The sequence below is a fragment of the Muntiacus reevesi genome, chromosome 21 (assembly GCF_963930625.1).
Source record: "Muntiacus reevesi chromosome 21, mMunRee1.1, whole genome shotgun sequence".
NCBI classification, from domain to species: domain Eukaryota; kingdom Metazoa; phylum Chordata; class Mammalia; order Artiodactyla; family Cervidae; genus Muntiacus; species Muntiacus reevesi.
In genome coordinates, this window is record NC_089269.1 from 48,187,434 (window position 1) to 48,200,569 (window position 13,136).

The 13,136-nt window shown below is 46.6% G+C and overlaps 1 protein-coding gene across 1 annotated transcript in view; it reads right to left on the bottom strand.

Moving 5' to 3' along the window:
- Window positions 1-13,136, bottom strand: part of TIAM1 (TIAM Rac1 associated GEF 1) — a 187,506-nt gene that overhangs the window by 137,185 nt on the left and 37,185 nt on the right. Inside the window, exon 4 of the mRNA XM_065913560.1 lies at window positions 1,038-1,485. Coding sequence (XP_065769632.1) covers window positions 1,038-1,485 — 448 coding nt within the window. The remainder of the gene's footprint in view (window positions 1-1,037; window positions 1,486-13,136) is intronic.

Sequence of the window (13,136 nt, forward strand, 5' to 3'; positions counted from 1 at the left end):
AACTTATACACCATCAAGACATGCAGAGACATAGGCAAAAACATACGCACATACTTCTAAAATGTATGCAAAACAATAATGAATAGCAACACATCAAAGCATCGTGCTTATCAATGAAAAGGCAGTGCATATATATATATATATGTGCATGTATATATGTATATACACACACTCAAATATTCAAAGTGTGACTGCAAAACAGTGACTTTTTCACAAACATAGATGGCTCAGACATCCCATTAAACACTGGGTTAAATTCTATGAAATTAACAATATTCTATCATTCTTTATGAAAAAAAAAAAAAGGCAATTTCATAAGATTCAAACTACTGATTTTTCCCTCCAAAAGAGTTACCCTGGGAGGCACATTTTTTGGGATGATTTCAAAAAAATATTTTTTGGAACTCAAGGCACTGAAACTGTCATCAGAACCAGCTGTACATAAGAAAACAAGGCATGAGAGGCTCTAATAGCTTCAATGTGAAAAAGTAAAGACTATAAAACATTGGCGGGAAAAGGAAATGGGGAGTGACCATCAAGGGACACACAGTTTCAGCTCAATAAGATGATTCTGTTCTAGAGATGTGTTATACGGCTGTGTGCCCTAGTCACCTACACTGTAACATACACCTAAAAACGTGCTAAGAGGGTAATGTGTGTGTGCACGCTCAGTCACGTCTGACTCTTCGCGACCCCATGGACTACAGCCCGCCAGGCTCCTCTCTCCATGGGATTCTCCAGGCAAGAACACCGGAGTGGGTTGACACTTTCTCCTCCAGGGCCTCTTCCCCACCCAGGGATCACACCCGTGTCTCCCGCGTCTCCTGTACTGGCAGGAAGATTCTTTACCACTGTGCCACCTGGGAAGCCCGGGAGAGCAGGTCTCACGTTAGGTACTCTCACCACCATAAAACAACAATTCTGAAATGAGCATGCAGTGGAAATCGCGTGTAATTAAAAACCATCCCGTGTAAGGGGTACCACGGAGCAGAGGTTACCCAGCCCGGCAGGAAGGATGCGCTCCCTCTCTCTCTCACCTTTCAAGGACACCCAGTAGTGTTTCCACTTCCTCCGCGTGGCGGACTCCACCTTCTTGTTCTTCTTGTGCACCAGGAAGTTCTTGACGGCAAGGGCGCCGGCCTTGCGCACCGTGCCCTGGGCGGCCGAGAGCAGGATGTCGGACTGGCCCGGGGAGCTCAGCGTGCCGCTGCTCTGCTCGTCGCTGTGCGCGGAGCCCGCCTCCTCCAGGCTCTCGCTGTTCGTGGTGCTCATCTCCAGCTCCCGGCGAAAATTCTCATACACCCCCTGGCGGGCCGCGTCCCCGGTGGAGCTGCTGCCGCTGTCGCTGCCCACAAAGGCGCGGCCGGCGGGGGGCGAGTAGCTGGAGTTCGTGGCATTGGATCGCCGGGACAGGAGGTCTGTGTCCGTGGTGGCCCCTTCGATCCCGCTGTCGGCAAACTCGCTACCCTCGCCCGCGTTAACATCCTTGGGGGCCGAAAGAGAGAAGAGAGAAGACATGCATCACGCAGAGAAGTAACCCAGGGGCTCCTGTCACTCCAGCCGGTGGCTGCAGAGCTGCGGTGACCTGCAGAATGTCACTTCTCCCCACCTCCCCGGGACCAATTACCCCTCAACCCCCAACCCCCTCAAACCCAACTTGCCTGCTGAGCAGCTCAGGAAAACCATGAAGCCACCCCAGTATGAATGTCAACAACTCGGAACATTCAAAACACACACACACACACAAAAAGCAAAGAACTTATCGATGATCTGACTCAGATAATTAAGTAATGGGCAAATCAGCTATTCAGAGTCCCCCCCACTGCCCTGCTGAGCAAACTCAGCACCCTGGCCCTCATCAGCCAGCTTGGCGCTCCAGGAAATTCTGCTGGCTGATTAGGTAGTTTATTCCAGAGGGAGGGGCTTCCAAGGGAAAAATGAGGTCTGTATAGCGCATACTTAAAAAAAAAGAAACAAATAAATAAAAGGCTGAGTTAGGAGTCTAATTTATGATCTGGTGACTAGAAAGATAACTAGCGCACCACCCCACCCACTCACCCAGCAAGGACCCATAGCCCAGGAGCAGGGGAGAGCCCTCATGCTCCAATCAGCTTTGTTTCTTGAAAACAAGCAGCTTCTCACTCTGCACACGGCTCCAGTGCAGACTCTCCAATTACCCCTGCCCTTTCAAAGCTGGGATGCGAGGAGCCTGAACAAGCTACTCACTGCCCCGGGGGCCAAATGGCAGCTCAGGGCAACTGCCAAGATGTGGGGGGTATCCATCCCTCGGTTAAAAACATTTGGAACTTTCAAAGTGCTGGCCCTGCTCTCAGGCTCGACGGGACACAGACAGGTCTGTTCTTAAATCAGAATCTGGATTGCTCTGAAGTGCTAAAGGCATTTCCACAAACAATAATTAAAGAAGGGTAGTCCTCCACGGAGAATAATGACAGCAGGATTCAACAGGACAGTTCGACAGTCTCAGGAATAAGAGATGGGACTGGTTTTTCTCCAAGGGAAAGGCTGGGAACATGAAACTGACATGCAAGTAATACGTGGTCTGGAGACTTAACCGTGTTTTAAGACTTTAGTCTCATAAATAGTTCATTACAGTTTGAAAATGTAAAAGCTAACAGGATATTCCAATTGCCATATAAATGATTTGAATGCTGTGCTTTCAAATCTCTGCTGCCAGCTAATGGGGCAGAGTGAACCAAGCCACAAACTAATGTGTTGGCCAAAAAGTTAATTCGGGGTTTTCATATGATGCTACAGAAACACCAGAACAAACTTTTCAGCCAACCAACCCAAAAATATTGTCCTGCATGAGGCCCAAACAGGTGTTGTGCCCACATCTCTGCACATCTCACGTGGTCAATTCTAAGTTAAGGCCCTCAGAGTTCACTTTCATCACGAATAGATCCTAAGTTAGCAATTAAAAGACGGGCAGAGCCAGACATGAAAACCATCATGGGGTGCACAGACAAACAGATACTGTAGGATTCACTTCTATGTGGAATGCAAAAATGTCAAACCCATAGAATCAGAGAGTAGAATGGTAGCTGACAGACTAGGGGGCTAGGGGGAATGGGGAGAGACTGGTCAAGGTTACACACTTTCAGTTACAAGACCAATTAAGTTCTGGGGAATCTGATATACAGCCAGATGACTCTAGTTAATGATACTGTATTGCATCCTTGAAATTTGCTAGGAGGATAGACCTATAAGTGTTCTCACCACAAAAAAAAAAAAAAAAAAAAGGAAGGAAGGAAGGGAGGGAGGAAGGAAGAGAGGAGTAATTACGTAAGTGATGGATGTGTTAATTAACTTGATTGTGGCAATCATTTCACAATACATACATACATTAAGCTCCGGGAGTTGGTGATGGACAGGGAAGCCTGGCATGCTGCAGTCCATGGGATCACAAAGAGCCTGACACAATAGAGTAACTGAACTGAACCGAAACCAGCACAGTGAACATCTTCAAAACCACAAAAACACACAAGGAAATAGAGTGTGCAAAGTGCGGAAACTTGGCAGTGGAGACAGTGGCCAGAACCACCTCGACCAAGTGTTCAAGGTGAACTGAGTGCAGGTTGCATGGAACCCCGCGTACTATGCTTGCAGCATTTCCTTGATTCTAACACTGTTCTAAAATAAAATGTTTATTTTTTAAAAAAAAGAAGAAACAAGGGGGAGGTAAGACGGGAAGACAGTAGCAGGAAGTGCTGAAGCAAATTTCTAAGGACCAATGACGCTTGCAACAGAGTGTAGGTTCCTGGGATATAGAGGGACTTAAGAGGGTCAAAGAAACCATGCATACAGCTAAGGTGCAGACCCTGTAACTGTCGGTCCTGTCATTTTCCTATCTGCTGTCCTGCCTGTTACCCACTACCAACGGTCATCAAGGACGCAGATTTGGAAGGTATGTGATATATATATATTGTGCCATTGAGTGAGCAAGCATACTCAGTCGCTTCAGTCATGTCCCGCTCTTTGTGACCCCATGGAGCCCACACGGCTCCTCCGCCCATGGGATTTTTTTTTGCAAGAATACTGGAGTGTGTCACCATGCCCTCCTCCAGGGGATCTTCCCAACCCAGGGATCCAGTAGGTTAAAAAACTCCCCGATACAAACAGGAGAGCGCTGTTACCAACCCACGTTTTTCCCTGGCAGGACGGTTTACCATATGTCCCTCTAGATAACAATAAGTAAAGTCAGTCATCACCGATTATTCAAGATAACCACGGGTGGCGGGAGATGAGGAGTTTGTATGAATCTCCCCAGTATCTGGACTCGTTTTCACATCTCAGTCCTTCTCTGGGAGAAGGGACAAAAATCAGCTACAAATTTGCCTCAAAATTGAAAAATGATGAGCTGCTTCTCTGTAAGAAGGGAATGATCAGCTGCACAGGGATATGACCCCCTGGGTCATAAGAGTTCAGAACAAAAAAAGGAGAAATTGATAGCAGGCACCTGATAATTGCCAGAGCTGGGGAACAGGAAGGAACCTTGCAAAACCATCCCCTTGGCGAATGCCAAGAAAGTTACAGGCCAGTCTACAGCCATACCACCCTGAACGCGCCCAATCTCGTCTGATCTCGGAAGCTAAGCAGGGTCGGGCCTGGTTAGTACTTGGATGGGAGAAAGTTACAGGCCTGGTGGGTGGCAGATTGGAGGTGAGAGTCCATGCCTCCGATGTCCTCTACTCCAACAAGCTGGCCGCATGGCTCAGCTGCAGGGAGCACCTGACTGGGTCCTGTCTCAATAGTCAACACCACGCCTTCCCCGCTGTTTGCCAACAGTGCCTCTTCCAGGCTTTCCCAACAAAACTGAGTCACTGCGCATCTGTATGCCGTGACTTTCTGGCAAAGAGTTCAAACTCAAAAGTGACGGGAAGGGGAAGGAGGAGATGAAAGAATCTGAGTGAAACAAGCAGAGAATGGACAGGCATGTCTCCTAACATCCCTTAACATCTATTGGGCTTAGCTGCTCAATCGTGTCTTTGCGACTCTTTGCGACCCCATGGACTGCAGCCCACCAGGCTCCTCTGTCCAAGGGATTCTCCAGGCAAGAATACTGGAGTGGGTTGTCACTCCCCTCTCCACTTAACATCTGCTACATCCCCACAAACCATGAACCCCACTGGAACTAAGAGTTAAGGACTCGATAGACACTCCCCTCTTTTTCATACTTACACATGTGCTCATGCCAACTCATGCTGCAACTCTGCAACGGCTCAGGCTGTGCGTGTCCAACTCTGGGACAGTCACTGAACTGAGCAGTGATTTCTCCAGGTAACAGGCCTGCTGGCCCCAGATGAGCTGGCATACTTTGAGAGAGTAACCATAGGGGAACGCTCCCCATCTGTGACCCAAGCCAGCTCTATCTTGTCTCCACAAGTAGTTAAGCAGGCTCAGTGGTACACATCCCCCTTCTGATATGTGACTCAGCCTGCCCAAAAAGAAACAAAAGCTGCCTGCCCAGCCCCAGCCTCTATTTGACCATGAAGCATGGGATGCTCCCAAATACCCAGAAACCCTTGCTCCAGGACCATGGGAAATGATGTCCACCCAGCTAGAGGCATTACTCAAGACCTGAATGGTCAATAGGACTCCACATCCCCTACATCAGCCATCTCCAACTTCAGTACAGGAGTCATCTACCATGGGGCTGTTTTATCCAGCTTGCTCATTGGAAGAAGAGCGATGACAAAACTAAACAGCATATTAAAAAGCAGAGACATCACTTTGCTTTTCCAGTAGTCATGTTTGGATTTGAGAGTTGAACCATAAAGAAGGCTGAGTGCCAAAGGATTGATGCTTTCAAACTGTGGTGCTGAAGAAGACTCCTGAGAGTCCCTTGGACTGCAAGGAGCTCAAACCAGTGAGTGTTCATTGGAAGAACTGATGCTGAAGCTAAAGCTCCAATACTTGGGCCACCAGATGCAAAGAATCAACTCACTGGAAAAAACCCTGATGCTGAGAAAGATTAAAGGCAGGAGGAGAAGGGGAGGGCAGACGATGATGAGACGATTGGATGGCATCACCGACTCAATGGACATGAGTTTGAGCAAGCTCCGGGAGATGGTGAAGGACAGGGAAGCCAGGAATGCTGCAGTCCATAGGGTTGGACACCACTTAGAGATTGAACAATGAACAACGAAGTGCCACACAACAGTTAGAGGCCTACAGGTCACAGAATCTCTAGAAGAAACCGAAGTCAGATAAACGGATGTAGAGGCTCTAGGGTCACACACTGAAAGACTGCTCTGAGGCTGCATCCCAAATGCCCAACCTTCTCAAATGCCAGGTGCATACCACTGCCACGCAGTTTCCAATAGCTCAGAAGAAAGATAGCATCACTGCGATGAAAACAATCCCAGTGCATTTTTCCAAAGGGCTCCTCCTCCTACTACCTCCCTCTCAAGGACACTTCAGACCTGAGAAACCTGATTCTCCCCACACTCAAAAGTGCCTATGAATCACCCCCACTCTTTTAGGGGTCAACCTCAGGGAAAAGTTCCGTGGGAGCCCAACAGCCTTTATTGCCAATGCAAGGTATGTCCCTTCTTATTTAGTTAGACACCTTAGCATACAATCAGTCCTAGAATATCAAACCAAATATACTGAAATTTAAAGCAAAACTCAGAGGAGATCAAGGGAAATAGTAAGACCCTAGCTAAGCAGAGAAGTAACTCCCAGCATGATGCATGATCTGGCCAGAGACGTCCTGAAAATAGCTCAAAATAAACTCCCCGTGTTAGAACCACTCCACTGAAGAGGCTTCCAATTATAAATAACATTCATGGAATATAGAGGCTCTTAAGCCCTGTTCTTCCCGGATGAATCCTCCCAAGCCGGATTTTTCAAACACTCACCAGCTTCCATTCCACCGGCCGAAATCAACGCACGCAATTTCCCACTGGATGTACAAGTGGCCAGCTGTCGCCCAAAACATTCAACAGCGCGAGTTTTCTTAGTCATTTCAGCTGGGCAACAAAGCTTAAATGAGCTCTGGTACTAAAGCAGAGGCGGCAAGAGGCAAATTCAAAGCGTGTTTGCACGGCCTTGAAAATTGGAGGGTCCCCCAGCATGAACATGGGCTAATGACACATTGTGGCAAAGCTCACGTCGTTTCCTCCAGGGGACTCAGAAATACCCCAAGGAACAGGTCTGCTGTGCTAATCATGGGTGGACACAATTCTGGAGAGGTCATTAACCACAAAGTTCAAGGGCCCTGGGACAAGTCAGGCGACTTGTTTTAAGTCGAATGCAATTAGAAACTGTTATGTTGTCACTTTCTTTAATTTCCCTGATAAATCCAGCTTTGCGTCAATACACCTATATAGAGATGGTAAACGCAGCAGAGGAGAGTTCACGGAATTTCAGTGACGGGAGGAGATTCTGATCTGTGGTGGTGGTGGTTTAGTCACCAGGTCATGTCCAACTCTGGTGACCCCATGGATTGTAGCCCGCCAGGCTCCTCTCTCCTCTGTCCAAGATTTCCCAGGCAAGAGTACTGGAGTGGGTTGCCATTTCCTTCTCCAGGGGATTTTCCCAACCCAGGGATCGAACCCAGGTCTCCAGCATTGGCAGGCAGATTCTTTCCTGACCATATGATCTATGATCAAGCAATCCCATTTCTGGGCATATATCTGTGGACCTGTGGAAACCTTGAACTAGAACAATTTATGACTTACTAAACTCTAAACTATTCCTCCTGTGGTTTACCATCTTCTCCCCAAAATCTGAGTACCCCCATCCCCCTTCCATGCATACACATGCACACTGTCTGTGGTTTCCAACGCCCTCTCCATGGTATGTCTCAGTACAGCAAATGTCAAGTCCAGGCATGTCATTCTGAACCAATCCATGCCTCAGTTTCCTCACCTGTATAACGGGAATGGCAATAATACCTACTTTGTAAGGCACACTGTAAGACGTGAGAGAGAGTTAACTACCTTTTCTACAACTCTGCCCAGCACACAGAGCACTTGCCCAAGAGTGTTAACTGTCATCATGGTTGTATCCATCTCAGCCCAAGGAGGGAAGTCACTGCCTGACCTCACTTGCTAGCTTTCTGCACTAACACAGAAAAAAGTGTGTTGCTGAGGAATGTGGGAAAAACACGGCCTCATGGGGGAAAAGACAGGCAGACCAAGGTTGGTGTGAGCCGATGCAATCCCTCTGAATCATGTTCACATTCATAACACTGCACAATAAACTAAGAAAATGATGCTTCCTATGCTGTAAGTAATTGCTAGGCACTGTTACAATAATCGCCTTTCTTGATCTACAGAAATACTGCAGTCTCTGTTTTCCATTATGGAAAGATCTTTATTCCCCCTCTCTATAAACAATGTCCAATGCCTTTCTGAGTTCCTGATTCTGAAGTTTGTCAATTTCAGCCCCTGGGCCTCCTACTCTTCGCCCCTTTACACATGTCCCAGCCCGTCTGAGACATTTCTAAACACCAGCTCCATTTCCCACTTCTTCCTTTCCCAAGGCAGAGACTCCATGCCCTTCCAAGCTTCCAGCCCTCAGTCCCATCCTCGCTAATGATTCCCCACAGGGGTGACTCAAAATTTCTCTCAATTACAATTGCTGGAAGTGAAGTTCTTACTGCTGCTCACAAGGGACTCAGAAGTTGTCTAAAGCTTGAAATGTTGCTCCAGGTAACTTCAGATTGGAGTCAGCACTGTGCTGAGGTCAGTGAATCATCTCTCCTTTCATCTGTTCTTCTATGTGTGTGTCTCAGAGCCTGTTGTCGCTCCCCACCCACCCCTCATCTCAGGACATATCGCATCTCCAGTCATCAACTCTCTTTTCTAACTACCTTCCTCCCAACAAGCCATCTTGTAGAGTAAGTCTCCCACGAGCAAGGTGGAGGGCGCCTGAGGCTGTCAATCAAGGTCCGTTACTAACGTCCAGCCTTAGCACCGGACCTTTGGAGGCCCCCTGCCACCAGTGAAACTGAAGAACTCCTGCCCGTGGATGCTCCCAGCCCTTCATGGGTCTAGGAATTCCAGGAATACTGATCCTTCAAGGCTCAGCTAGAAGCCTTCTTTTAATCTCCTTAGATCCCCATGAAACTTCTCAACACCCACCCCACCACCACCCCAGCCACACTGGCCTCTTTGCTCTTTCTCAAAAGCTCAGGGCATGACCCCAGCTTCCAAATCCATGGTTGACTCCCATCTCCCCTCCCAATCCCTACCCAAGCCTGCCCTTCCTGGGGGCCTGACTTGACCACGTGTTCCGGAGTTGTCACCAGATCCACCACCGCCCACTCCTCCCCATCTCGCTCTCTTTTCCCACAGCACGCCCTGTACTCGTTATGCCAATCGTTTGATGCGGACGCACCCGCACCTCACCCCTGAGCTCAGAGATCTTTTCTTGACACTCCCAAGAGTCAAGAACAGTGCCTGGCCTGGCATAGGCAGTAAAAAAAAAAAAACACATTGTTGAACAACTTCACTGCTGTTCATTTTCTACCCGCCTCTCACAACAAGAAAATCATTCCTCATGGAATACACTTGAGTTTGATTTAAAGATCTAGTCATTTGCAGGCTCAGCTCACGCTCGACTCCAGCTGAAGTCACAACCAGGAAGCCTGACTTCCCACCTTCCAGCGAAGATCCAGGTTTATGATGTCTTTCATGGAGACAACCAGAGCTCATTTACATGTCTTTTCCTTTCATCTTTTTAAAAGGAGAGAAAGTGAGAAGGACATATTGGGCTGTTTTATGGCCCACACTAGATATTCTGTCAATGGGAGGTTCAAAGCAAACCGGGCCCCAACCGCAGTGAAAAGCTGGTGGGTGTTCCCCGCCCCGGGCTCTGCAGAGACGCTCCCAGAGCTGCAGGCAGGCCCGTTGGGAGGCTCCAGGCTCTCATCGCAGCGCTTTATCCTTCCCAGTTACGCAGAAAAACCAGTAATTAATTACACAGCATTGCAGGACACGATTTATGTCGAGGGACACTGACTCGCCTCTCCTCACAGACTAAATGGAGAGTGTGGTTTTCAAAGCTTTGGACCTCCCCAAGCTATATTAGCATAAATGAGCCACTCCCTGAGTAGGGGCCAGGGTTCCTTAAATCATTTCAGGGGGCCCCAAAGCCCTCCCTTTTCCAACTACCTATTCGAAGCAAAGGTTTCCAAAACAGTCCAGCAAAAGAGCATATCACAAAAGAGTGAAAGCAGAGCAACTACAAGACTCGATAGGTTAGAAAATGTAGAGAGCTGCAAACACACAAAATGGAACTTCCCTGGAGGTACAGTGGATAAGAATCTGCCTGCCAATGCAGGGAACAGGGGTTCGATTCCTGGTCTGGAAAGATTCCACATGCCAGGGAGCAACTGAGCTCACGTACCACAGCTACCAAGCCCAGGGACTGCAACAAGTAAGGCCACTGTAGAGAGAAGCCGTCACTCAACAGAGAGGACGAGTCCAGCGATGAGAAGCCATCACCCAACAAAGAGGATAAGCCCAGCAATGAGAAGCCATCACCCAACAGAGAGGATGAGCCCAGCGATGAGAAGCTCTGGCTCAACAGAGAGGATGAGCCCAGCAATGAGACACCCTCACCCAACAGAGAGGATGAGCTCAGCAATGAGACGCTGTCACCCAACAGAGAGGATGAGCCCAGCAATGAGAAGCCGTCACCCAACAGTGAGGATAAGCCCAGCAATGAGAAGCCATCACCCAACAGAGAGGATGAGCCCAGCGATAAGAAGCCCTCACCCAACAGAGAGGATGAGCCCAGCGATGAGAAGCTCTCACTCAACAGAGAGGATGAGCCCAGCGATGAGAAGCCCTCACCCAACAGAGAGGATGAGCTCAGCAATGAGACGCCGTCACCCAACAGAGAGGATGAGCCCAGTGATAAGAAGTCCTCACCCAACAGAGAGGATGAGCCCAGCGATGAGAAGCCATCACCCAACAGAGAGGATGAGCCCAGCGATGAGAAGCCATCACCCAACAGAGAGGATGAGCCCAGCGATAAGAAGTCCTCACCCAACAGAGAGGATGAGAGAGAGAGCCTGTGCACAGTGACACAGACCCAATGCCACCAAAACAAATTCACAGCAAAGAAACAATGACCTTCTCGACCTTTTCTTAATTTTAGAAGATAAAATTTAACAATTAAAGATATTTATTTTAAAAAAAGAAATTAAAAAAAAGAAGAAAAAAATATTAAGATATTTATGTGAACATGTAATGGTTTATTGCTGCTATTTTAAGATGAATTAACAAGTATTTTTTACATTTCTGGTTCAATTCGTAGTGTGATAAATATTTACAGATATAACCCACATGAATAGAAGCTCCTTGGAGGCTGTGATACTTTTTAAGAGTAGAAAGGAGTCTGAGAACTGTGGATACAAGCCATCTTTTGGCCACCAACTCCCACTCCTCAAAAGAAGATCTTGGCAAAGGAGATGGATATTCATGTTGAAAATGGATGGGCTGTTTTTCAAAATAAATATCTCACTGCTTAACTTACATGCCAGAAAAAGAAAGATAAAAGAAAAAAGAAGCATCAAAAAGGAGAATTGAAGAAGAGGTTGTTTTAAGTGGACTGTATATAAAAATATTTTGTTTCATGAAGAATTAACCTGAGGTTCTTAACCAGAAGCTTCTCGATGGATGCTGGAGGACCCATGTCCCCTGAAATGATACACAGCAGGGTGGTCCCTGTATTTGATCCAAAAAAATCTAATTTTTTCATCTGATTCTCAAAGGAATCTGTGACCAAAGGTTAGGAATCTCTTGGAGGCTGATGCCAATTCTCAGCTCAGGAAACATATTATCCTTGAACCATTTAAGCTAAGTATAAAACAAAACAAAATTTTAAGCACCAAGACAGTTTTTTACAGGAACTCAAGATCTTTCTCTGACCACCCTCTATCTGGCTGAAATCACCAATCCTATTACCTGTTTATCCAAGCAAGAAAGTTTTATCAAGGACAGAGCCTTCTAAAGTCATCTTTGGCACCTCTCCAAAAAGAGACATACAGATGGTCAACAGGTACGTGAAAAGATGCTCAACACCACTAATTACGAGAGAAACGCAGATCAAAACTATCATGCGGTAGGACCTCACACCAGTCAGAATGGCCATCATCAAAACGTCTAAAAAAGAAAACATGCTGGAGAGGGTGTGGAGAAAACAGAACCCTCTTACTCTATTGGTGGGAAGTAAGTTCATGGAAAAGAGTATGGAGGTGCCTCAAAAAACTAAAAATAAAGCTACCATATGATCCAGCAGTCCCTCTCCTGGCCGTGTATCCAAAAAAACTGTAATTTGAAAAGGTACATGCACCTCTGTGTTCACAGCAGCCAAGACATGGAAAACAACCTGAATATCCAGTGACAGATGAATGGATATAGAGAATGCTATGTGTGTACAATGAAACGCTCCTCAGCCACGGCAGAGAACAAAATAATGCTATTTGCAGCAACAGGGACGGAACTAGAGATTATCAGACTACGTGAAGTGAGGAAGAGGAGGACAGATGCTGTGTGATACACGGGGAATCTAACATGTGGCACAAACGAACTATCTGCAAAACAGAGCTAGACTCAGGACACAGAACAGACCTGTAGTTGCGGGGGCGGGGGCGGGGCAGGGGCGGGGCTAAGGCCTGGAGTGGGAATTTGGAGTTAGCAGTCTACATGATAAACAAAAGGTCCTACTATATAGCATAGGGAACTATATTCAACATCTTGTACTAAATTATAATGGAAAGAATTTGAAAAGGATTGTGTGTGTATATATATATATATTATGTATATATATACAATATTATGTATATATTATGTGATATAATAATATATAACTGAATGTGTATATATAACTGAATTACTCTGTCACACAGTAGCAGAAATTAACACTATAAACCAACTAAACTTCAATTTATGTATATATATAGTATATATTATATATACATATATGTATACATATATTATGTATATATTATGTAATATAATATATAACTGAATGTGTGTGGATATATATATATATAAAACTATACAAGTGAGTGAAGTTGCTCAGTCGTGTTGGACTCTTAGCGACCCCATGGACTGCAGCCTATAGGGCTCCTCAGTCCACGGAATTTTCCAGGTAAG